The 25412-nt window shown below is 44.8% G+C and overlaps 3 protein-coding genes across 3 annotated transcripts in view; all 3 read right to left on the bottom strand.

Moving 5' to 3' along the window:
• XDH (xanthine dehydrogenase) overlaps positions 1–25412 on the bottom strand; it is an 855537-nt gene that overhangs the window by 620166 nt on the left and 209959 nt on the right. The gene's annotated exons all lie outside the window — the stretch shown is intronic.
• COQ8A (coenzyme Q8A) overlaps positions 1–25412 on the bottom strand; it is a 160865-nt gene that overhangs the window by 94247 nt on the left and 41206 nt on the right. The window lies entirely within an intron of this gene.
• Positions 3466–25412, bottom strand: part of PSEN2 (presenilin 2) — a 28334-nt gene continuing 6387 nt past the window's right edge. The window contains exons 4-12 of the mRNA XM_050948583.1: positions 24788–25014; positions 23322–23463; positions 21678–21745; positions 19516–19736; positions 18718–18816; positions 14903–14980; positions 10886–11008; positions 9142–9260; positions 3466–3931 (exon numbers count right to left, since the gene is read on the bottom strand). Coding sequence (XP_050804540.1) covers positions 3776–3931; positions 9142–9260; positions 10886–11008; positions 14903–14980; positions 18718–18816; positions 19516–19736; positions 21678–21745; positions 23322–23463; positions 24788–25014 — 1233 coding nt within the window. The 3' untranslated portion in view covers positions 3466–3775. The remainder of the gene's footprint in view (positions 3932–9141; positions 9261–10885; positions 11009–14902; positions 14981–18717; positions 18817–19515; positions 19737–21677; positions 21746–23321; positions 23464–24787; positions 25015–25412) is intronic.

Raw genomic sequence — 25412 nt, 5'->3', positions numbered from 1 at the left:
TTATTAACTTGTTCAGGAGAGAATGGGCCAAACCCTGTTCAGTTATACCACATACCCCCACATTTGGCTTCGTTTTAAAAAGTTGGTCTTTAAGAATGTTATCACAGTTAAGATACAGAATCTTGGTCTCTGTGCCGTGCCTGGTAGAGTCCCTTTCCCTCCTACTGATACTAGTTATTTATAGCACAGCAGCAGCCAGAGACCTACTCAGAGCAGGGCTCCAGTGTGACGTGTGCTGTACACAGAGTAGGAGACAGTCCATGTCTTGACTAGCAAGGCCACTAAAATCCCAATTCAGCAAAGCACTTAAGCATATGCTGAAGTCCCACTGATTTTGTTGGGTGTTAAAGCACATGCTTATGTGCTTTACTGAATCAACACACAGAAAAACACACCACTGACCTAAGAATATTAAGTTTTGGGTCACAGGACTGATTTTCCTTGCAAGTGCATAGGTAAAAGGTTTCACATACTGGACACTGCTGCAGCTTACAAATTCTCCTTCAAGTCTTTGGCTAACCTGAGCTTTTTCCATTCTCCTTTCCCTTTTCACGTTTTCTGCACCACACTAATATCATGAGCAAAGTTTCACTTTTGTGCAAACACCTGCACATCAGAGAACTTCATACTATGTAAGAATCACTCAGTCATTTTAAAAGTGTACACATATAAGTTTATATATAAACTTTTGCACAGTTAAACCCACCTCTAGTGTAGACACACAGTATACTCCACCACCCCACCTCGAGGATATTGTCAGCGCAACTAAGCAGTCTGTTAAAAGTTGCCTTTTAATTATATTACATTTTATGCAGAGGTGCTCATTCAAGGCTAGATCCTCAGCTGATATACCCAGGGCCACCCAGGGGGGTGGCAAGTGGGGCAATTTGCCCTGGGTCCCACACGGGCCCCCACAAGAATGTCAGAGGCTCCCTCCGCCTCTGCCTTCCCCCATCCCCCAGCACCTCAGCGCGCCGCTTCCAGGAGCAGCCCTGGACAGGGCTAAAGCGGCGTGGCTCTGCTGGGGCCTGAGCTTCTCCCACTTGGAGTCGTGTGGTAAGGGGGCGGGGCTGCAAGCTGCAGTCAAATGACAGGAGCTTAAGTTCTGTCCCAGGCCACTTCTGGATGCAGCATGCTGAAGATCCGAGAAAGGGAAAAGTAAGCAGCATGGTAAGCACCTTTGAGCTGGACACCGCCCCTAACCCCCCACTCCGAGCCTAGCTCCTCTGAGCTGGACACCACCCTGACCCCACCCCCCACAGCCCTGACCCCCAGCTCTGAGCCCAGCCCCTCTGAGCCAGACACCCCCCAGTTCCCTACCCAGCCTTGGGCAACAGCAGTGCCACCCCCAGGCAGCGACAGCCCATTGGCACCAACCATCACTTAGCGACAGCCCGTTATGTAACTGCAAATGTATACATACCATTAAAGCATTTAATGTTTTTAAATAATGTATTTTGTGTATTTTCAAATTAAAAATTAATTATTGACTGTATTTCACTTGTTAGTATCATGTATTTGGAAATGTAAAATATATAGTATTTCAGCTTTTTTTTAAATGGAAGGGGCCCCCGAAATTGCTTTGCCCCAGGCCCCCTGAATCCTCTGGCCGGCCCTAGATATAACCAGTACAGCACCATCAGCCTCAGTGGAGTTGTCTCTTTACCCTAGATGAGTTACCCCTTCGTTCCTTCACTTACAATTTCAGATTGTCTAAAATACGTCTGTTCTCACATACATAGGCCACAAATATAATGAAGACAATCCTGCAGGCTACATGCATATAAAGATCTGACACCCACTCCACACTTATCTGAGGGAAAAAATTCATCTAGTTAAAATTAGATGTGATCACATTCAAATCTGGCCCAAAAATTTAGAGATTTTATTAAAAGACCAAAAACACTTACAAACCTTAAAACCAAACAGAAATATGCTCATTATTTTTAGATTCTCATGGAAACACCTTTTAGTAACAACTACTCTGCTGTAGCATTTGTAACAGAGCAGTAGTGAGAAAAATGACAGCAACACAGACTCAAAAAGCAGAACTGAGTTGTTTAACCACGTTGAGATGCATAAAATCCCTAGAAACACCCACATTAAAATTGTTTAAACTATTTGAATGAATCTTTATTAATATTCTTGATATTAAATAAGCATCCTTTTAAATATCAAAGTAGGTTAGATTTAACAAGTCTATTGGAAAAACAATTTTAAAAATAAATTATCCAGTGCCTCTTCTAAAGAGAATATCTGCAGACATTAATTTTTACTCCTGTGGATCATATCACATTCGTTCACACAAGCCTTTCACAATACTATATTTTGCACATTGATTAACTGTTGAGGACAAATAAGTGCTTGTTTATGCATTTGACAAGCTAAAATCAAAGGAGTTATATTACTTAGAAATGGACTTTTGGAAGAAAAACACACTGAAAAACAGAATGGTTAACACATCTAACAGGAAGCTTGAGTCAGACATGTGATGTTAGCTAGCATCAAGCGCTATAGTTTTAAATGGGGTCATGTTAGCCTTGTTTATTCAACTTCAGTCATGCCTTATTTAGATTAACAGACTGAAGATCAAAATCACATCCACATTTTGATACAAACTGTAGCAGTGTATTTCCAAAATAGTCACTCTTACATTAAATATGTATATAGTTTTTCTAAGCTTGTCATAAAAAGTATTTAAACCAATACAAAAAAAGAGAGATAAGTTAAGCCTAGGTCAGCATAAGAATCTCTTTATAAAGGAGAGATAACAGTTCTCCCTATACTGATTACATTACACACAGGAATCAGACCAAGAATACACACAGGAAGTTACAGGTCAACTAGTTTAATTGAAGTTCTGTCATTTTTCCAACCTTTTGGGTCATCTGAGGTTTGTAATTGGTGAACAAAGATGTTTCCTAATACTAACTGCCAGGAAAAGATAGGATAATGTAACTCTCACTTCTAGAGTGGCTCATCCACTTAGGAGTTTATACATAGTCTTTGAGCTTTTAGCTCAGCCTGTAGAGGTTCATGCTTTTAGATCCCACCCAAAGACATCTTTTTACAAAGCAGGATTTCATTTGTCACATCCCATTAGGGTAATAGTAAGCAACTTTTTTTAGACAAAGGGCCAGATCCAGATTTTAGTGAAGCTTCCAGAATTGGGCCCAAAGTGTTGGAAACATCCCTATGGGAATAGCAGTCTCCCTGTCTAACATTCACAGCCAATTACATTAGTCTACTCTCCTGAGTGTATGAAGACCACCTCATTTGTCTAATTAGGATTCTCTGACTTACTTTTACTTTTAATTAGTGTTAGCACTTTTCACTTTCAAAGTGCTGTGCAATTTAAGTACAATTAACCCTCTTTGCAACTCCAGGTCAAAGTGTAAACGCAGATCCTAGGCGTAGGGTTCTTCATCTCTCTGTCAGCCTGTACTACATGCAGACTCTATTTGCACCAGGTGACATTTATATCAAGTGCATTCAAGTACTGCTCAGGCACCAACGCCAAAGCTGGGTTTTCAAGGAGCCCAAGTAAGTTAGGTACTCAACTTCCTGTGAATTTCAATAGGAGTTGGGTGCCTAACTCCCTTGAAAAAGCCCTGGATGTTAGCTACTAGATTTTATTAAGTATCCCATGATAGTTGTAAAAAAAGTTCTTAAAAATATATGGCACTAAGTGTAAAACTATACAACTTCCTCATTTAAAATGCCATACTTCACAGCAAGGCTTTAAAAAAAAAAAATCTCTCATCTGTCTGCACCTTTAAATATACAATTGGTGGGATGCAAGGGTGTCCATGAAAGGTCGCACCAGGTTGTCTGTTGAGAAGTAAAATACCAACCCAAAGGTGATGGAGATGGGAAGAGCAGGCAATGCTTTCTTGAACACAGCCAGCAATAAAAGAGTCAGGCATAATCCCTACCATAGAGGGGAACAAAGACAAAGGAAGACATTACACATAAGAAGTGCTTTCATTATAGGCACCACAGTACATGAACAATATACTATATACTGCATAGAAAAGGGAAGTCTGCCTGGGCTAGAGGGGATAGGATGATGTAGTCCCCTACTTCACATACAGTGACAGACTATTTTCTGACCCAGTTTGAGGACACATGGGATTCCCTTAGCAATCTAGATCACAAGCTCTCAGCCAGGAAGGCAGGATAAGCGAAAGGCACCAAATGTCTTTGTTAAACTACAACTAACATTGAAAAGTTAATTTATTTACATATTATTTCAAATCTTCATTCTATACCTTTATGTAGCATTTATTGATCAGTAACAGATAAATGTTCAAATTATAGTCAGCTACAAACACAAGCTTCATTTTCCATACAGAGATTAGCACATAATAAATATTTAACATCTTTCCAGTTGTCAAGGCCTATGGAAAAAAAACAAAAACAAACCAACTCTGGTTCCTCTGACTAGTTCTCTCCTTATTCTGGGGTAAACACTATAGGTAGCTGAAAAGCAGGCCAAGGTCTCAGTTTTAACTAGAGCATCTTCATCAGATCCCAAAGTTGTAGTTTTGGGAGGTTTTTGAGAGAGAGAGGGAAGGAAAGTGCACACGCACATCTGGGAATTGTTTCCTTGGCATATAATTCAATTGTCTGAATTCTTTTCTTTAAAGAATTATCAACAGTAAGAGATGTCAGGTTTCCCTTCAACTTCGGGGAACATCCAATGGCCAGTGATAAGCAGACCCAGCCCTTTTTTCAATCAAGATCGCTAGATTTTAAGGCTGATTAGAACCTAATTCAAGTCAGTCATTCAGTGTTGCACTCTCTCCCCTCCAGGGACCTCTTATCAAGGAAATTTTTCTCAAACCCCTTCCGCAAAGAAAGGCTGAGTGAGCCATGCACACACTGCCTCTGCAACACAGCTCCTCCATACATGTAGAGCAAGACACTGGGACTAGGAAATGAACCAGTTTTTCCAGAGGACAGAGCAGTGCACAAGTCAATAGATTTCTACTGGCTTTTATAAGCAAAAATCTTCTGTTAAGACTAGCTGTTCAAACCTAGCCTGTTTATCTGAGGAAAACCACAGGTTCCACAACCCTTGTTTATATATGTCTTTTAATCCAAAAAAAAGATACCTAAGCACTTTGAAACTACAATAGGCACGTTCACCACCAGCATCGCTAAGTGAAGAAATCTCCAAACCTGCCCATTCACATGGCAGACTCTTTGGGGGAAGTCCACTCCTGTGCAAGGACAATTTCACCTCACTATATAGCGATGGGTGGAGCGAAATTTCCACTGCCTCCTCCAAGTCTGAAACTTCACTTCAGTAACATGAAGTAGAGCTGAGGGGAAGATTTAGGTTTTAAATGAGAACTAGTGGAGTGGAGACAAGTAAGGCACCACTGCAAGCCTCAGCAACCCATGCCTCAAGCTGGGGCACAAAATCAACCCCTCGCTGTAGAAATGCAGCCCAGCATCAAAGCTTTAATTTTGTACTGCTTCTTAGCATATGCACAACATGCACGTGACCAGGATACATTACTGAATTTGGTCTGCTGGTTGGATCATTAGCTTTCCCAGCTTGGGCAGGGTACAGATGAATAGTGCGACAAAAATATGATTTTAACCATCATGGTTATGAAGAAAGTAAAAAAAAAGTGTAATTGATTCACTGTTTTCTTCCTGACCCACAGGCAGTCTGAAGCAAACAATAGCTATGAGGTGGTTGGCATGCCAGATGGAGATGGATGGGGTAGTTCCCTCTGAAACCTCAAGATAAATTTAAATGTTACCATTGTTAGTTACTTCACCACTGATCTTTTTGGCAGAAACATCCAGCTAATGCAATTGTCAGTACTGTGCTTTTACAGTCTCCAGTCAACTCAACATCTTCCCAGGTACCAAAGCACCAAGACTTAGCACTCTCAAATGGGTGTACCCTCTTAAGTTCCTCTGAAAATTCTAGCCTAAAGCGTCTCCCCACCCTCAGTCCAGCTGCCAAAACCTCCAGCTTCCCCCAATGACTTATGCAATATAGTTGTGTCACACTGCCAAACTGTGTTAAAAATGGAGATAAGAGACTGCCACACTGGGATTCCTATATTGATGCCAAAGTGCTACAGAAACCAGGGAAAGCTTTATTGCAGAATTTAGATTTAGATTGCTTGGGAGCTTCAGATATAAGAGAGAATTTGGTTACTTAAAATAATGACATTATGAAACTAAAATTCTCCTTTATCTAAGGCAACTGGCAGTTTAAGGCCACTACTACAGCCACATGAATCCCCATATCCCTTCCACTTCTTTATGGACAGCACAGGCTCTCTACGGTCTTTGGACAAAAATACATCAGGGCTGGCCCTACACTCTTCTCAATGGGCATCGTTTCTTTCTGCATGTGCTTTCTGTACGAGGATGGCTGAGCACTACAACACAGAGCATTCTGGAGCTGGAAAGTCAGAGAAACAGGACCGTAGCAGGGTGGACCTCTGCTCCTGCCCTGAAGGGGTTAAAAACAGCCCTGACAAGGGGCTGTGGCTGGAGAAAGCAGCCTTTCCGCTGGGCTGATTGGGGGAGTGGCTGCAGCTGGGGCCACGCCCCAAACTGAGCAAAAGGTCCTCATAAGAAGGCCAGGGGAGCTACAAGCAGAGAGTCTCTCTTTGGCTGGAGAGGGAGAAGGGCCTGGCTGCAGGGAGCTAGACAAGGTACCTTGAGTGGAGCAGGGCTGGGGAAAGGCAGAGGAGCTGGGGAGCTCCTGCCTGGAAAGCCCCAGGCTGCTGCCCTAGCATTAGGCCAAGAGGTACTGGGGGCTTGCAGGGAGCAACCCTGGGGTAGGCAAAGGCAGCAGGTCCAAACCCCTTTGTCTATGATGAGTGGCTGATACTGCCGTCTGCCCCAGTGAACAGGGGCTAGGTGGAGACTGGGCAGTAGCCTATACTGAGGCAAAGTAGGAATAGAGGGTGGGGGTCCCTCAGGAAGGGGAAACCCTCAGAGAAAGGGATGGCTGCTTGGGGGCAGCACTCCATGTCAAAGGGCACCGGGTCCAGGAAGGGACACAAGGCCAGAGGACAGGTGGATCACCAGCCTGCAGAGGGTGCTCTGGAGCTGGAACCGAGCTAATTCCCAGAACTAACCAGCAGGAGGTGCCGCGGGGGTGAGTTGTCCTGTCTACATGGACCTTGAAGCTCGTAGATTTCTATGACAGCTACAATATGGTAATTTCTTCACAATGAAGAGGACCATAGGTGCCAACTTCTCCTGGTGCCAGTGGGTGCTCGACTCCTCCCCTTCCACCCCAGCCTTGCCCCCATTCCAACTCCTTCCCTAAAGTCCTTGCCCCAACTCCACCCCCTCCCTGCCCCTATTGGACTCCTTCCCCAAATTCCTGCCCCAGCCCCAACTCTTCCCTACGTCCTCCACTGAGCGCACTGTGTTCCCACTCCTCCCACAGCTTGTTATGTCACAAAACAGCTGTTTGGTGGCAGCAAGCACTGGGAGAAGCAGGGACCCAGCATGCTCAGGGGAAGAGGCAGGGAGCTTGGCTGCTGGTGGGTGCAGAGCACTCACAGGGTCAGTGCATATGAAGAAGACTGTTTCAGAGGAGTTAGTCTCCAGCATTTCTGTTGCTTCCCAGCAAACACTGGAACAGAACACACTGCTGTCTGAAAGCCTGAAACTGATGAGGATTCTTTATCTTGACAAGTTGACGAGCTTTGTCAGGGGTTACTAATAGAAGAGGTCTGTGCTTCTCTCTTGTATCTTCGTGAAGCAGCTCCTGTTGTCCATAGGCAGATTGTTTGACCCAATCAAGCCCAGAGATCTCAGTACTCACTCTTAATTGTGAGAAGTCCCTGATCTCTAGCCACTGAAGCAGAATTGAACTGCTGGTGTTCTTAACTGCTTTCCCCACATCCTTGTTCCACTGCCCCATGATGTCCACATCAGCTTCTGCATGGAGCTTAAGGCTTGTCTACACTACCATTTATAATCCACACCCCTGAGCAATGTAAATTACACCAAATTAAGTGCCAGTGTAATCAGCACTATGTTGGCTGGTGGACTCTGTCTGCCGACAGAGCTACCACCTCTCACAGAAGTGGTGTAACCAAGTCAACGAGAGAGCTCTCTCCTATAGTCTTAGAGCATCTTTGCTCGACACCATAGAGCAGAGGTGGGCAAACTTTTTGGCCTGAGAGCCACATCAAGGTTGCAAAACTGTATGGAGGGCTGGGTAGGGAAGATTGTGCCTCCCCAAACAGCCAGGCCCCTGCTCCCTGACTGCCCCCCTCAGAACCCTCAACCCATCCAACTCCCCCTGCTCCTTTTCTTCTGGCCACCCCGTCCTGGGACTACCCCCAGGACCGCCTCCCATAGCCAACCCCTCCTGCTCCCCACCCCCTGACATGCCCCCCCCCCAGGATTCCCACACCTATCCAACCCTCTCCTGTTTCCAGTTCCCTGACCCCTCCCAGAACCTCCACCCCATTCAGCCTCCCCCTGCTCCCTGACCACCCCAACCCCATCCCCACCCCTAACCACCCCCAGGACCCTGCCCCTTATCCAATCCCCCCTGCTCCCTGTCTGCCCAACCCCTATCCACACTCCTTCCCCAACAGCCCTCCCCAGGACTCCACCCCCTACTCAAACCCCACCCTGCTCCCTGTCCCCTGACTGCCCTGGGACCCCCTGCCCCTTATCCAACCGCCCTGCTCCCTTACCATGCTGCTCAGAGCAGGAGCAGTGGGCCAGAGCGCTGGTGGCGTGGCATGCTGAGGCTGCTTGGGGGGGGGGGGGGATTGCGGGAGAGGGGCCGGGCACAACAGGCCCGTGGGCCATAGTTTGCCCAACTCTGCTACAGAGGCACAGTTACGCTGCTGTAGCGGTTCTAGTTAAACTAAGCCTTATTTGTTCCTTAAGGATTTTTTTGCCCAGAGGCAAAGTCCAGAGTCTATTACATTCTTGTCCTAGATATCAGAGTGCCTGACTATGCTGATCACCTTTACATACAGTATGATGGTTAGATTCATGTGTGGGTTTCTCCCTATATTACACAGCAGTAAATATTGAACAGTGACCAGTTACTGATATGTCCATCAATGTTACAATGCCACAGTTTTTTTTGTTTTAAATATAAACACCACTTGTACAGTTACTTACTATAAGGATGGCTACAAAACAGGCCAGTGTTGTATTCCAGTCTCCGCTAGCAGTGGCAGCTGCTTTCCCTACAAGCACACTGTAAAATATGAAGTCTCCAAGACCCAGCTTGACACCTCCTGTTAAAAGTGAAAAATTCACATCAATGCTCCTCTTTCTCTTTGTTTTCCTTGCTTTACACTCATCCCTTCTCCCTCCTCCAGCAAAACTGGTCAAAATTTCTATTCTTGACTAACAACTCATACCACCAGGCTGACAACATTAAAGTGTTCCATGGCACAGTTATTTGGATCCTTCCTGTATCGACAACCTACTTTTTCACTTCACAGAAGCCAATGGACTTTCCTCTAAAGAGGCACAAAACTCCAGGACATTTCTTCTGTCAAAACTACCTAGGCCTGGTTGGAAGATTTCAACTGGAAAGAATTTCCTCTCCTTCTCCCACCCTTGGCAAACCTAATCTCCAACCTGCCCCAGCGTTATTATTGTTTGGCCTGTTGGATGCCACACAACAACATGACACTTTCTCAAGCTCAATGGGCACCATTAAAATAGTAAACATTTGCACGGTAAGGGCTGCTCTACATATAGATTTTGTACCAGTTTAACTATACTGGATTAGACACAGATATAGTTAAAATGGGTCCAACTCCTTAGCACAGGCAGTTATATTAGGATAAAAGTGCTTAAATCAGCATAGCTTATGATTACCAGACTTTAAATGCCCTTATACCAATTATAACTAAGGCTGAATGTCTGTCACAGAGATGGAGGATTACATGACCTCCATGATTTGGCAGCGGCTGTTGCTGGCTCATGGGCAGCCCAGCAGCTGCAGCAGTTTGGGTGTGTGGGAGAGAGCTCAGGGCTGGGGCAGGGGTGCATGGTGGTGCTTACCTGGGGTGGATAGGGGAAGAGGAGGCTCCCTGGCTCCCACCAGCATGCCCCTACAGCTCTTAGGTGGAGCAGCCGGGAGGCAGCACTCAGCATGCTGCCTGTGCCTGCAGGCCCCATCCCCGCAGCTCTCATTGGCTGTGGTTCCTGGCCAATGTGAGCTACGAGGGTGGTGCTTGTGGTAGGCATAGTGCACAGAGCCCCCCTGGCTGCTGCTCCCCCAGGGGCTACAGGGATGTGCCGGTCGGAGCTGGGTAGGGAGCCTGCCAGCCCTGCCAACACCCCACCCTTCCCCCCCCCCCCCCCACACACACCCACCCACCCCTGAGCACCGCAGAGCCCCTGGCCCAAGTTTTAGTTAGGGGTATATAGTAGAAGTCACGGGCAGCAAACAAAAATTCACAGCCCGTGACCTGTCCATGACTAAAACAGCCTTAATTATAACTGCATCCACCCTGGGGGTGGGGGGAGTGTTCTCCTGACAACTATATCCATTTAGAAAGAAATAGAGTTACATCAATTTCTAAACAGCTATCGTTAAATTGGTACCACAATAAAACAAACAAACAAAGCCAACTGCGTGAAGACCAGCCCTTAGGTATAAGAGCCTCCTGTTCTAAGCATACTTAGAACAGGTATTGCAGCATGAAAATCATTTTGGATCAGATTCTGATATGACTGAATGCAAGTCAGAAAAATATCTTACTGTTCAGATAGTCCCATTAGTTTCAATAGAACTTCTCAGAGAGCAAGGTGCTCCCAACGTGAGTAGGAGCGGGAGAACTGACTATTACTGTGTACGGCAGGATGCCATTTAAAAGCAAGTTTTCAAGAAACTCATTTGCCTTACTTTCCTCCTCTTCCAGATCCTCTAATAAGGAAGTGGTTGGATGGGTTGGTGCTGGACTCCTGGCCTCAGAGATTTCAGATTCCACATATGCAGAATTGTCATGGATCTCTCTCACGTCTTCAGCTGGGTTCACCCAAAAAAGGCACCAAAGAAGAGACAAAATGAAGGTATCTACATTAACATGTTTTGAGAAACATGAAGTAAGCAGCCCTTAGGAAGTGGCTTCTCCATACCAAACCAAGGATGAATGGGTGAAGTCTCAATGTACAAACTGTAGTGTTCCTTAGGACTGGATAAAATACAGATTCTAAACGGCTGTGTCAAGAGTGCATGCCCCACAGTATCATCAGAAATAGTAAAGATGCCATCATACCCAGGGGCCCCTTTAGCAATTCATTCAGAATTCGAGGGCCGCACTAAGCTTGCCCAGACATATGCCTCTCTTGTCTTTAACATGATGGTGCTCAATCCAGCATGCACTGAAGTCAACAAAAATCTTTCCAGCACATCACCCAGACTGATCCAGCAGTGAAGTTGACTAGCCTGTAAAGATTACAGATTCCATCAAGGTCTGTTACACTTTTCATATAGCATTTTTCTTTTAAACACACAATAACCTGCCTTGCTGAAGTAAAATGGTTTGAACACATTTCCCTGTATGTGATATAACGGGAATGTTTAGAGATCCCCCTCCCCCAATTACTGTTAAACATGTTGCTGCAAATGCAAGCAGACTACAATGTTGGTATTACCCATCACCAGATAGTTTGCTTCTAGTCCACACAAAAGCATGATTGCCGCTCTACACTTAGGCCTGGTCTACACTACGTGTTTAAACAGATTTTAGCTGCGTTAAACCGATTTAACGCTGTACCCGTCCACACGACGAGGCCCTTTATATCGATATAAAGGGCTCTTTAAATCTGTTTCTGTACTCCTCCCCGCCGAAAGGAGTAGCGCTAAAATTGGTATTACCATATCGGATTAGGGTTAGTGTGGCCACAAATCAATGGTATTGGCCTCCGGGTGGTATCCCACAGTGCACCACTGACCGCTCTGGACAGCGATCTCAGCTCAGATGCAGTGGCCAGGTAAACAGGAAAAGCCCCGTGAAATTTTGATTTTCATTTCCTGTTTGCCCAGCGTGGAGCTCTGATCAGCATGGGTGGCAATGCAGTCCCAAATCCAAAAAGAGCTCCAGCATGGACCGTATGGGAGATACTGAATCTGATTGCTGTATGGGGAGACAAATTTGTTCTATCAAAACTCCTTTACAGAAGACGAAATGCCAAAGCGTTTGAAAAAAAAAAAATCTACAAGCTACACAGTGCTGCGTGACAAGCGTAACGGGAAGCCAGAGACTCAAATAGATGCTCATGGAGGGAGGGAGGGGGTACTGAGGACTCCAGCTATCCCACAGTCCCCAGCAGTCTCCGAAAAGTATTTGCATTCTTGGCTGAGCTCCCAATGCCTGTAGGTTCAAACACATTGTCCGGCGTGGTTCAGGGAATAGCTCGTCAATTTACTCCACCCCCCACCCCCCCACATGAAAGAAAAGGGAAAAGTCATTTCTTGACTTCTTTCAATGTCACCCTATGTCTACTGAATGCTGCTCGTAGACGCGATGCTGCAGCAGTGAAGAGAAGTATTCGCTCCTCTCCCCTCCCCAGTGGCAGATGGTGCAGTAGGACTGGTAACCGTCCTTCTTATCAACCCGTGAGTGCTCCTGGCTGGCTTCAGATGAGGCTGGCTGGGGGCACCTAGGTGAAAATAGGAATGACTCCCGGTCATTCCCAGTAGATGGTACAGAATGGCTGGTAACCGTCTTCATCATAGCAACCGGGGGCTGAGCTTCAATCAGCCCCCTCCCTTTCAGGTGAAAAGAAAAGATTCTGTACTGACTGGACTATCATAGCAGTGGCATGCTGGGCTCCTCTCCTCCACACCGCTTAATGTCCTGCCTGGACTATCATAGCACTGGGAGGCTGCCTCCCCCTCATTTTATGTCACTAAAAACTCAGTGTTTCTTATTCCTGCATTCTTTATTACTTCATGACACAAATGGGGGGGACACTGCCACGGTAGCCCAGGAAGGTTGGGGGAGGAGGGAAGCAATGGGTGGGGTTGTTGCAGGGGCACCCCCCACGAATGGCATGTAGTTCATAATTTCTGCGGGATCTGACACAGAGCAGCTGTACTCCCTGGTACATTGCTTCTCTAGTACATTTGCCCCATATTCTAGGCAGGACTGACTATTTTTAGAAACCATAAAGGAGGGATTGACTCGGGGAGTCATTCCCAGTTTTGCTTTTGTGCCCCCGGCCGATCTCAGCCAGGGGCACCCATGATAGCAGCAGACAGCACAGAAGGACAGATAACAGTCATCTCATTGCCAAATTACACTGGCAGCAGACGGTACAGAACGACTGATAACCGTCTCTGCTATCATGCAAAAGCAAATGAATGCTGCTGTGTAGCGCTGGAATATCGCCTCTGTCCGCGGCATCCAGTACACATACTGTGACTAAAAAAAAAAAAAAAAAAAAAAAAAAAAAAAAGCTGAACGGGCTCCATGGTTGCCGTGCTATGGCGTCTGCCAGGGCAATCCAGGGAAAAAGGGCACGAAATGATTGTCTGCCGTTGCTTTCCCGGAGGAAGGAATGACTGATGACATTTACCCAGAACCACCTGCGACAATGATTTTTGCCCCATCAGCCACTGGGCTCTCAACTCTGAATTCTAAGGGGTGGGGGAGACTGCGGGAACTATGGGATAGCTACGGAATAGCTACCCACAGTGCAACGCTCTGGAAATTGATGCTAGCCTCGGACCAGGGATGCACACCGCCGAATTAATGTGCTTAGTGTAGCCGCGTGCACTCGACTTTATACAATCTGTTTTATAAAACCGGTTTATGTAAAATCAGAATAATCCCGTAGTGTAGACGTACCCTTAGTTAGTGCATTGCATAGGAGCCAAACTTTCCCCAGCACCGGTGGATGCTCACGCCCCCCATCCTACACCCCCACCCTCATTCCAACTCCTTCCCCAAAGTCCCCACCGCAAGTCTGCCCCCTCCCTGCCCCTATTGGACCCCTTCCCCAAATCCCTGCCTCAGCCTCACCTCTTCCGCAAGCACACCACATTCCCCTTCCTTCCCCCTCCCTCCCAGCTGTGTCAAACAGCTGTGTCGCAGCACAAGAACTGGGAGCTAGGGGGAAAAGCGGGCATGGCGTGCACACAGGGAGGAGGCAGAGGCAAGCTGGGTGGGGAGCTGCCAGTGGGTGCTCCGCACCCACCAATATTTCCCCATGGGTGCTCCAGCCCCAGAGCACTCACAGAGTCAGCGCCTAAGTACACTGACCAATCTAGTTTAGCTTGGTTTATTCCGAATATAAAAAAGTGTTCCTAGTTATGAAGCCTTAAGGTCCATTTGTTTTGTTTCCTTTCTTAAAAAAAGAAAAAACTGTTTAAGAGAGCTACTACTGGCTTCTGAAGTGCAGCAGAAGCAGCTATTTTTAGTGATTAAATGGGAAAAACCATTTATAGTAAAACCCCCTCGTGCTCCAAGATACATCATGATGTCAGGTTTAGCTCATTCATTTTTAAGATGTGCAGTTTTGCTTTAAATTTACATTCTAAAGCAAACTAATTATCCAACCCCTATTATGTGAAAAATCCAGAAGTACCCCAAGCATTTAGATAATTGGGGTTTTACTAACTGCACTTAAAGACATATTAGAAAAATGCTTTTATCAAAAGTGATGAAGCTTTAACACCAGACCTCCCTACAGCACTCTGCTAATCTTTATTGACAAGCCAGGTGAGGATTTGAGAGAGAGAGAGAGAGAGAAACAAATCAGTGAGGTTTTACTAGTCCTGCCTAGCATGCAATAGAAGTGAACTGCAAAACACACAAAAGTTTAATTTAAAAACTTACTGCACCACAGATTTTCAATTTGAAAACCAAAAGACACTAATTACAGTACGTAGTTCTCCGTTAAGAGCAAAACTGACCTGAATCCCATGTCTGCTGAGTAAGGCTCCTTGATGCTGCATCTTGCTTTGCCATTCCTACTGTCCACACCATAGCAGCTGTAGGGAAAGGAAATTACGTGTCTAGAGAGTTGTAGGGTCACTGACTGTTCAGAGGAAGTCGGACAATACTTCAGTGGTTCTACTTTCATCCTGAATTTTACACAGCAGGCAAAGAAACCAAACAATCACCCTGGGGAAACACACATGTTGGTTGGCATATTCCCATTCTCTAGTAATTTACTTGGCAAGATAGGAGGGGATGGAGACAGCATATTACACGTGTCAGCACTCAGACCACAAATTATTGCATGCAAGGAAACCATTTTGTTTTCTATGGCTCTCAGAAAGCTAAGGCCCCTTCATCTCCTTCACTTGATCTTCTAAAGGAAAGAGGTGGCCCAAGAAATAGTGCCACTAAGGGCAGGGATAGTGGCAGGTTTTCTGTAACATTCTTTGTTAACGAGAGAATGCTGCAACCCACCTACCTAGGGTGGTGAGGGATTTTTCTGTTTTTTTATTTCTGATTGGCCACCCCTTCCCTCTTGTTTTTCTGTAAGGGGGGATGTTGGAAGCCTCCTGGGAGGTAAGTGGGAATATCCAAGGGCAGGCAGAGGATGGTTTGGGGTTTACTTTTGAGATGACTCCCTAAAATAAAGAAGGCAGGGACCCTTTTGAGATCAGAAAAGAGGCAGAAGTTTACTTGAGATTTACACTAGGGCTCTGGTTTCCTTATGGTTTATGAGAACACCAAGGCAGATAAAGACTGTGATTCCATATAAGGCTCAGTTGCAGCAAGGAAGCCTCCACAGACTGCAGTCTTACAATGGAAACATGGATGTCAGGCTAAATAAACTTTGTTGAGCTACTGTCTTCTGTGGTTTTTTCCTTCTCCGATGGAAGAAGTTCTTGATTAGCTGTGCTGAGAGTCAGACTTCATCCAGACCTTTCCCACTGCTTCTCTCCCTCCCACAGCATAACAGAAGCCTTGCTAAAAAAAAAAAAAAAAGCACAACATCCCAGAAGAGTCCTTTCCAATCACTCCATGGCAGCAGGATGAACCAGGAAAAGGCTTCATTAAAGAGCAGCTATATTAACCTGTCAATTTCCACCTGCCAGACTGAACATCCTGTATCCAGAGAGGTTCATTGTGTACTCAGTGCCATTCAGATAACTTCTGCAGCTATGTTGCTATGGCTGGTACCACAGTATCACTGCTCTCATAATAAGCCCCCTATCTTAGGGATTTATTCTCATAAGCATTTCACTTCCCTTTTAGGGTAGAACCTGGTAAGAGGTTTGTCAGCCCAGGAAATCTGGGTAGGCTAATAAGCGATAAAGAAAACTCCCACACCTTCCTATACAGGTTTAATATCTTAGCGGAGGTGTGAGACCATTAAACAGCACAGGTCCTAAGCCCTTTGAAGTAATTGTGCCTTTTCTGAAGAATATATTTTAAAAATGGGGGGGGGGGGGGCAGGGGAAAATGCTGAACCAATAGAAAGCTCCCCTCTGCTTCCCTATGAAAATGGGTAACAACCAACAACAAAAAGTTACACTGCACCTGCAATTCTCCCCCTGGAGGGAGAATGAGAAAGAACCAGCCACATGACAGATGTTTGAGATGTTGCTTATTGCACTGCTGAAAGGTGCTCAAATACTAGTGTGATAATGGCAGAGATGTACCCGTACAGGATAGAAAAAGCACAGAGGCTGACTGCAGGAATGCTACAGAGTAATTTTGCTGTCAGGATTGTTGCACACAGGTTTCTGTGGTGTGGGTGTGGTCATATCAGTGCAACATCTGGGGCATGCAGGCCAAATTTCTCCAAGGCATTGGACATGAAGAAGAAGGTAGCTGGGAGACTACTCTAACAGCTACTGCCCTGTACTGGCTAATAAAATAAGACTATACCCTTAAAGATGCCATGTCAAAGTTGTATGCAGGGATCAACACAGGCATAAATGGGTTTCCTTTGTATCCTGTGGTCACCTGCTAAAATATTAGTACAAATCAGATGATTTAAGTTTCTCTCTAGGACTTCTGATTCTGTGAAGGAGACATTGGTTCTCATGCATACCACCTTCTAAGACAGAAATCTTATAAGTGAGACTGGTAGCACCATCCATTATAAAGGTTGTCTGCTATCTCCCATAAGTCCCTGCTTTCAGTTGCTTATAAATGTTATGGCTTGAGCTGAATTTCACACTGGACACATGCCTATGGTTGAATTTTTTTTTGGAAAGTATCGGCCAAAAGATTGTAGCTGTTTGCAAGACGAGGCTAGGAAAAATTATTATTCACTCATATGAAAAAAAAAATCTGGTGACCTTTTCCGTGAGAAGTTCTAGTACCGCCATGCTTTGGAGCATGAACTTAAATTTAACAGACAGGCCACCCTGTGCTAAGGATGTGCCTTTTCCTGTTCATGTGAACATCTGCCCAATTTTGGCCAAGTTTTAAGCTTCTGAAAAATCTTAGCTTACACATGCTCAGTGAAGACTTCTTACAAGTTAGCAGCTAAAGTCTCTGAATATTGCATGCACAATGGGCACACTCCAGCACCTTACCGCATAACCCTCTTGTGCTACATCATCATGTGGTCTTTAATTGCATAATCACTTTTTACCTATTGGAACCCTGCTTCATTCAATGCACAAGATTGACGTGCACCAAGGATGAATCAAAGTTGTAAAGTGAAAGAGCCTGTTGTCTGAAGTACCCCTCCTTCATTTCCTGCAGAGTTAGAAGGCATGTGGTAAACAAGGCAGGGGATTGCAGGAAGAGAAAGGAAAGGACAGTCTCACGGTTCAGGTAGTTGAATGCTGCCCTGGAGAACTAGATTCTACCCCTGCCTTTGCCACAGAGTGCCTGCGGCATGCTGGGCAAGTCACTTAAAACCAAGTGACCACCTGTGAAAAGCTAAGTGGTATATTCCTCATTTTCTGCATGCCCAACTTGAGACCCTACAGTCCGATTTGCAGAAGTGTTGAGCCCTCACAACTTCAACTGAAATCAATGGGATGTGTGCTTTGAACATGAAAGTGCTATATAATGCGAAGTACACAAGTACCCTTTATTTTGACGTTTCCTAAATAGGAGTGCTTGACTTTGCAGCCTTAATGTTCTTCCAACATAGCTTGTGTTTAATACCACAATAGGCTGATTCGTATCTTGAAAGATGTGGCCTATAACCCACATAACACACTGGTAAATCAGCATTTAAAACTCCTCAATTTCTAAGGGTATGTCTAGACTAGGGTTTGTGGCCATATTCTAGTTTTAGTTCAGGGCTCAGCAACCTTTCAGAAGTGGTGTGTCGAGTCTTCACTTATTCACTCTAATTTAAGGTTTCACGTGCCAGTAATACATGTTAACCTTTTTAAAAGGTTTCTTTCTATAAGTCTTTAGATACAACAATGGTTTAGTTATATATTAAAGTAAATAAGGTTTTCAAAATGTTTAAGAAGCTCCATTTACAGTTAAATTAAAATGTAGAGCCCTCTGGACCGGTGGCCAGGACCCAGGCAGCGTGAGTGCCACTGAAAATCAGCTCACATGCCGCCTTTGGCACACGTGCCGTAGGTTGCCTGCCCCCATTTTAGTTAGTTGATCACCAGTTAACTTGAATTAGCCAACTCCTTTATAAATGCTAGTTTAGATGACAAACACACTGGCAGTTTTGAGAGCAAGTAGTTAAGGAAAATGCTGCTCATTGGTACAGTGTGGCTATAAGCTTGAATTGATATAAATCCAGTTAAAACATTAGCATTCAAATGTAGAAGTGATTACTCACAAGAATATATTAATGCAGGAAATATAGGTTCATTTCTCTCCTGTGCAGTTTCTACCAGCATTCTCAATGGCCCTCTGGGACACAGCACAGCGATCAGATCTGTGAAGAGAAAAAGGGCCAGATTCTCTGATCTCAAGCCACATCTTCTGTGCATTTCAAATCTAACAGGTAATTCTTTCCCCCCCTCCGCACCATCTCTCTTCAAAATGGCATCTAGAGCTATTTTATGCACAACAGTCATGATGTAAAGTTGGTAAGATTACCATAACACCATCTCATAATTAATTATTCTCTGCTTGAAGATCCCCTGTGCTGAAATACAGTCTCCCAGTTCAGTGTTAAGATTTTTAAATGTGCTGGCTAACATTGTAAGTGCCCTTAAATATGCCTTCATTTCCTTAAAATAAGACTATAATGTACTTGAGGTGTACAGGATCAGACTACACATAGAATTTTTTATTCATGTTTCAAAACCCTTATTATTGTGTCTTTTATATAGTTCATGTCATTTGTACATTTCATTCCTGTGAGCCAGTTTATCCCCTTCAGTGCTCCAAACTATTTAGAATGTCACCTGGGGTAAGTTTCCCCCAGTTCCACAGGTACAGACAGCCTTTTTACTTAATGCTAAAAATCTGGGATTTCCCAGTAATGAATCAATGAGTTTTGCATTACTGACAGGTTACTCCTGGTAAAGCCCACTGCCCACACCAAGGGGTTCCATAAATTAAGTCATTCCTCCTGCATAGGTTCTGCACATTAAAGACAGACATTATTACAGTCACATCCAACCCTTACCATAAATGGAAATGGCTCCTAGAATGACCCACGCTGACCATTCGGGCAGATATTTAATGAAAACCAATGCCATCAGCGCACTGATCATAATGAGATAGGCCTGCTGGAGGTGCAAGGGACCCTTCCAGTGGATACAAATCATCCCAACTGCTCCAAAATTCCAGATGACAAAGAACAAGGTGAGGTAATCCATAGCCACGTTGTAGGTCTTCAGCACTTCGCTGCAGAATGAAACCAAAGGTGATTTAGCTAAGCAACATGCAGCTGACAGGCAAGACACCTTCATGGCACTAGTCAAACAGGCAGATCTCAGGCCTGACTAAGACGAAGCAAGTCAGGTCCTGAATTTAAAAAATTCCACTTGCCAAAGAGAAGGAATGCAACAGATCTGTAACATGAGCCTGTCCATTCCCAACATCAGACTCCTCAGCAGGGCCATAGCTGGTCACTCTGAAACTGAAGGCCATGCTGTCGAATGTGAGCTGATGGGTGCAGCAATCACAAGGCCCAGCTGGAAGCAGCAGCAGTTCCACAAACTCGTTGCTCTCACCCAAAGCAGAAGGTGCCATCATTGCTTCCCATCCCTAATTGTCCACTTGCCTTGCATCAATGGCTGCTTCCAGTTCACTATAGTTTTACGGCAATAGGGTGAACACGACACTAACCCAGGAACCTATCCTTGCAACAAAGCCCGATGCCAGCTCTGTCCACATATCTATTCAAGTGACATCACATCAGCCACGCCATCAGGGGCTCGTTCACCTGCACATTTACCAAAGTGATATATGCCATCATGTGCCAGCAATGCCCCTCTGCCATGTACATTGGCCAAACCAGACAGTCTCTTCGCAAAAGAATAAATGGACCCAAATCTGACATCAGGAATCATAACATTGAAAAACCAGTTGGAGAACACTTCAACCTCTCTAACCACTCAGTGACAGACTTGAAGGTGGCAATTTTGCAACAAAAAAACTTCAGTAGTCTCTTTGGAGTCTGTTTCTGAACTCTAATTAATATGCAAATTAGACACAATTAACTCAGGCCTAAACAGAGATTGGGAATGGTTGGGTCATTACACTAATTGAATCTATTTCCCTATGTTAAGTTCTCCTCACACCTTCTATGGGTCATCTTAATCAATCACTTCAAAAGTTCTTCTCCTGCTGAAGATAGCTCATCTCAATCGATTAGACTCTTCCTGTTGGTATGCATACTTCCACCTTTTCATGTTGTTATCTGTATGTATAAATATCTCCTCTTTGTGTTCCATTCTATGCATCCGAAGAAGTGAGCTATAGCTCACGAAAGCTCATGCTGAAATAAATTTGTTAGTCTCTAAGGTGCCACAAGTACTCTTGTTCTTTTTGCAGATACAGACTAACACAGCTGCTACTCAAACTGCATAGCACACAAGTACTGAATTGCCTTACACTTTGGAGCAGACAGCGAGAGACAACGATCGGATTGTGCATTCAGGTTAGTAAAATTTCTAGATAGAGCTGAAAATAAGAGTGCAGCAGTGTGAATAGCATTTAGTAGAGATGGCAAACGAGAAATGTCCTGCCCAAGGTACAATTGTCAAGACAAATAAATACGTCATTAGCAAGCTAGATGTGAGGTGTGACCAAGCACTGAAGTTAAGGGGAAAGAAAAATTTGCAGAGATGTGAGAGAGTAAAATAAGGCACACTGTCAAGTCAGAGTATCCCCCTAGCTTGCCCCACCATCAGAAAAAACTCTCGGGCCCAGCTCTCAGGTGCCACTACTGCACCAACAGCCCATTCTGAGAGCTCACTATTTAAGTGGCAAACGTCAGTGATAGCACCCTCTCCAAACAGGGAGCCTTCTGTTACAAATTAGCAAGTAAACCATTTTTAAAAAGCAAAGATAAGGCAACCATAGTTTTTACTGTCCACTGAGGCTTAGTTTGCTTGACAATATTTTGTCAACCTACGAGCTGATGGACCATAGCATGTTTTGTAAAGACAACGAAGTGTGAGCAACAGGCAGCCTCACTACAACTACTCTTCAGGCTTTGCTGAGAGATGGAGACACCATTATTTTTCTTGGTATGAATTAGTCAAGTTTCACTGTCTACCGCAAACAAGGGTTTAATGAATTACTCAATTACTACAGTACAAGCAGAATGTTGGCACTTACCCTAGATAGATGTAAGTGAAAAGGAACAGCAGCATCAGTGATGAAAGAATCAGCCAACCATGGATAAACTGTTCAATGGAAAAAGACAAGAAAGTAGTTGACATGACTGGATAGCTTTTTCTTCATGGTGTAGTGCTGTCTGCACCAGTATTGTCAGGGACCTCCACGAGTTGCCAGCCTTTGACTGTCTTCCTCTCTTTCCTTCAATACATCATGCACTCCATAGGGAAGAGAGAGGGAATCCCCCTGGACTATCCAGTTACCTCAGCCTCTCTCTATTCCTATCTTTCTTTCCAAGCTCTTTGAGCACGCTACCTGCGCCCTGTTGCTTTGGCTTCCTCTCCACCAATTCCCTTTTGGATCCATTGCAGTCTGATCTCCAACTTCTCCACAACACTGAAACTTCCCTGGTTCAACAAAAACAATGAGGAGTCCTTGTGGCACCTTAGAGACTAACAAACTTATTTGGGCATAAGCTTTCATAGGCTATAACCCACTTCATCAGATGCATGGAGTGAAAAAATAGTAGGTAGGTAGGTTCCATGGTTCAAATCATGAATGACTGGCTCCTGAAAGCCAGAGGAGGGCTCTTATTATCTGCAGTTATCCTGATAAACTTATCTTCTGCTTTCACAGCTGATTACCTCCTCCTTGGGCTTTCACAACTGTGCTCAGATTGTCCTTCTGCTTCCACACCTGACCTCTTAGTACTTTCCCCTCCTCCCCCATAGCCTGTTGATGTCCCCACAGGGTTCTGTTGCTGATTGTTCTCTCTCTCTCACCCTCATCCCCACCCCATAAATGAAATCTCACATCTCTTCCTGGGCAGTCTGCTGCCACTTTACACAGCATGACAAGAACTGAATTTGCTTTTTCCTCTAACTACTCTCCTCTTCCTCCCACCACCCCACCCACCATAGATGACTCCAAACCAATCCTCACAGCCAGGAACTATCCACTTCCTCAGAAAGCTGGTGTCACACTCTTGAAAAAGAGGAAACTTATGGGACAGTGCAGCTATATCAAAAACATCTTCATTTGTTAATATCAGTCTGGACAGAGTTTAAACTCTGAAACCTCTTCACTCAAAGCTACAGGATTCAAGCCAAAATGGAGACTATAGTACAAAGTCACAGACCTTTAACTTATAGGAGAGGATAACTAATGGGGGTAGAAAAATCCACAAATTTCGTTAAATAAACTCAGATTAACCTGGAGCCTAGACAGAGCATTCATACTGCTCTGTTACATGTGAAATTTACTCTCTCCAGTACTTACAAAATTCCAGAGACTGACCATACTTCAAAAACAACTGCAAGAAATGGAAACAGAAAAAATGCAGTCTCTGTTCAGTGCAGAACTTCGACTAAAACTTAAACAGCTTCCAACAGCCAAAAAATAAAACCAGCATCAGTCTAGTTATCTGTGAATGCCCACTCGCTGTGAAGAGAGATGATAATAAAGTCTTTAACTGCTGGTAATGGCTACTCTAAAAGGAGATTCCTATGATGTGCATAATCTAGGAGAACTACTAATGCAATGCCTATACATCTCTCACCAACACACAAGCCCTCTCAAAACTAGTCTGGGATACTTTCACTGATTACTATATGATGTATATTTTGTCCAGCATAAATACCTTACCTTGTAACAACGATATTTATACAGCACAACTAGGAACACGGTCATCACGATGATAACACTGATCATTATGATAGTATTCAGCACGGAGTTCAGGAGACGCTGGCCCACGGAAGGTGTATCTTCACTAAAAGGGGTGTAGATCCTGCAAAGAAAAGAGACGTTACGTCACTGACAGGTACATACTATGCTATTACACTGCCACCAAGATAAACTGTCCTCCAATGTCTGTGTGTGACTCCCATGATCACTGGAATCCCAATCCTAATCCCCAGAGCGTGCTTAGAGAGCACCCACAGCAGAGAACCCTATGGATCACTAAGGGAAGAGACCATTAACTTCAGCATCTTTTCAACAAAGACGTTTCATTCTTTCTGCACACAGAGGTCTCTCCAGGCCACTAGTTATTTTTGTTCCTTGTCTCTGGACCCTTCTGTTTCTGCTGTACTTTGTGTGTGATAAGGTTAAGACTGCACCATTGATTTCCAGAGTCTCTTATTTTTCACACGTCCTAACACTTTGTTTTCTTCAGCTATATTTCAGGGAAGTGCCAGTCCCCTTTTAATCCCGTATGAAACATCCTCCACTCATAGGCGCCGACTCCATGGGTGCTCTGCACCCACCAGCAGCTCCCCAACCTGACCCGACCCCCCGGGCATCTCAGCTCACCTCTGCTTCTGCCCTGCCTCCTCCTCTGAGCGCGCTGCTGTGTCCTGCTTCTCCCCTCTACCTCCTAGCGCTTGTGCCAGGAAACAGCTGTTTCATGTGACAAGCGCTGGGAAGGAGGGGGTAGGAGGAGAAGGAGAAGAAACGCGGAGAGCTCAGGGAAGAGGTGGGGATTTGGGGAGGGGTCCAATAGGGGCATGGTCAAGGCGGGGGCATGAGCATCCACCGGCGCCAAGGAAAGTTGGCGCCTGTGCCTCCAGTCCCATGTTGCAGCCCCAAAAAATGTCCTCAGTCACTGTCCTGGTCAAGAGGGCTGGATGGAACTCTCTCTATGCCTATTAACATGAATCTTTAAAAGCCACAGAGATCACTCAGCAGTGAGAGACACTTTTCCATCCATCCGAGTGTGCTATATCCCATTTGCTGACAGCTGATGCCTAAAAAAGAGAATCCAACCAGAGTTCCTATAATGTGGTGGGAAGCAACCTCACCACAACTTCTGAGGTAGCCAGAGTAAAAGCAGTTTAAGTCCTATCCTAACATCAATGCCCTTTTCCCACCTTGGTTTCTAACTGGTCCATTAGGATCCATTCTTGTCAGATGAACTTAGTATATTTTGCCCAGTTCAAAAGAATAAAGTCTTTGCCTGTTTACAGAGTTAGTTTCTAACTGAGTGGGTAGAGGTTCTCATCCCACTGTGGAAGGCCTCTGGGTACATGCATCTCTGTGTATATGGATACAGAATGTGTTTGCAATGCAAGAGATCATAGCCACACACACGCTGCTTTTAGGAACCTACTTACAACTGCCCATTTTTCTCTGTGTAGAAGCGCACTGACTTTATGGTGGCAACGACAACAACCATACACAGCGTGACAGGCACAAAAAGCATGATCACATGCTTTGCTCCATATTTCAGGGTCAGTTCCTCCTCCTTATCGTCCACAGCAATCTCTCTTACTGGAATTCCCGAGTCAGAATTACCACCGTCAGCATCACTAGGGCTACAACTGCCACCAGTACGCCTCTTCTGTAAAGAGAAGATAGAGTATGCATAAGACCCTCTTTATTTTCCATGCAAAGCATTCACTCATTAGATTTCCTGGTGACACACTGTCACACCCTATACTATAGCAGAAAGTTCTAACTACGTGGAAGTGAACATGTAAGCCCCATGACTAGAGATGCAATCACCACCTGTGTCAGACATGCTATGAACTGGAAAATGATTTTTTTTTTGAAGTCTAAAGCATAAACATCTGCAGACATTTAAAATGGGGGAGAAGGGCAATGCACACAATTGGAATTGAAGGAAATTCCAACTGAAGGGTCTGATGCCCAGCCATTTGAATCTGTTTTCTCAGCAATCCTGTCCTTGCATTACATGGTTGCTTCACTATTACTTGCATAAGATCCTAATTAACATCT

Source organism: Gopherus flavomarginatus, chromosome 4, assembly GCF_025201925.1.
Source record: "Gopherus flavomarginatus isolate rGopFla2 chromosome 4, rGopFla2.mat.asm, whole genome shotgun sequence".
Lineage (NCBI taxonomy): Eukaryota > Metazoa > Chordata > Testudines > Testudinidae > Gopherus > Gopherus flavomarginatus.
This window is presented reverse-complemented; position numbering and strand designations above follow the sequence as displayed.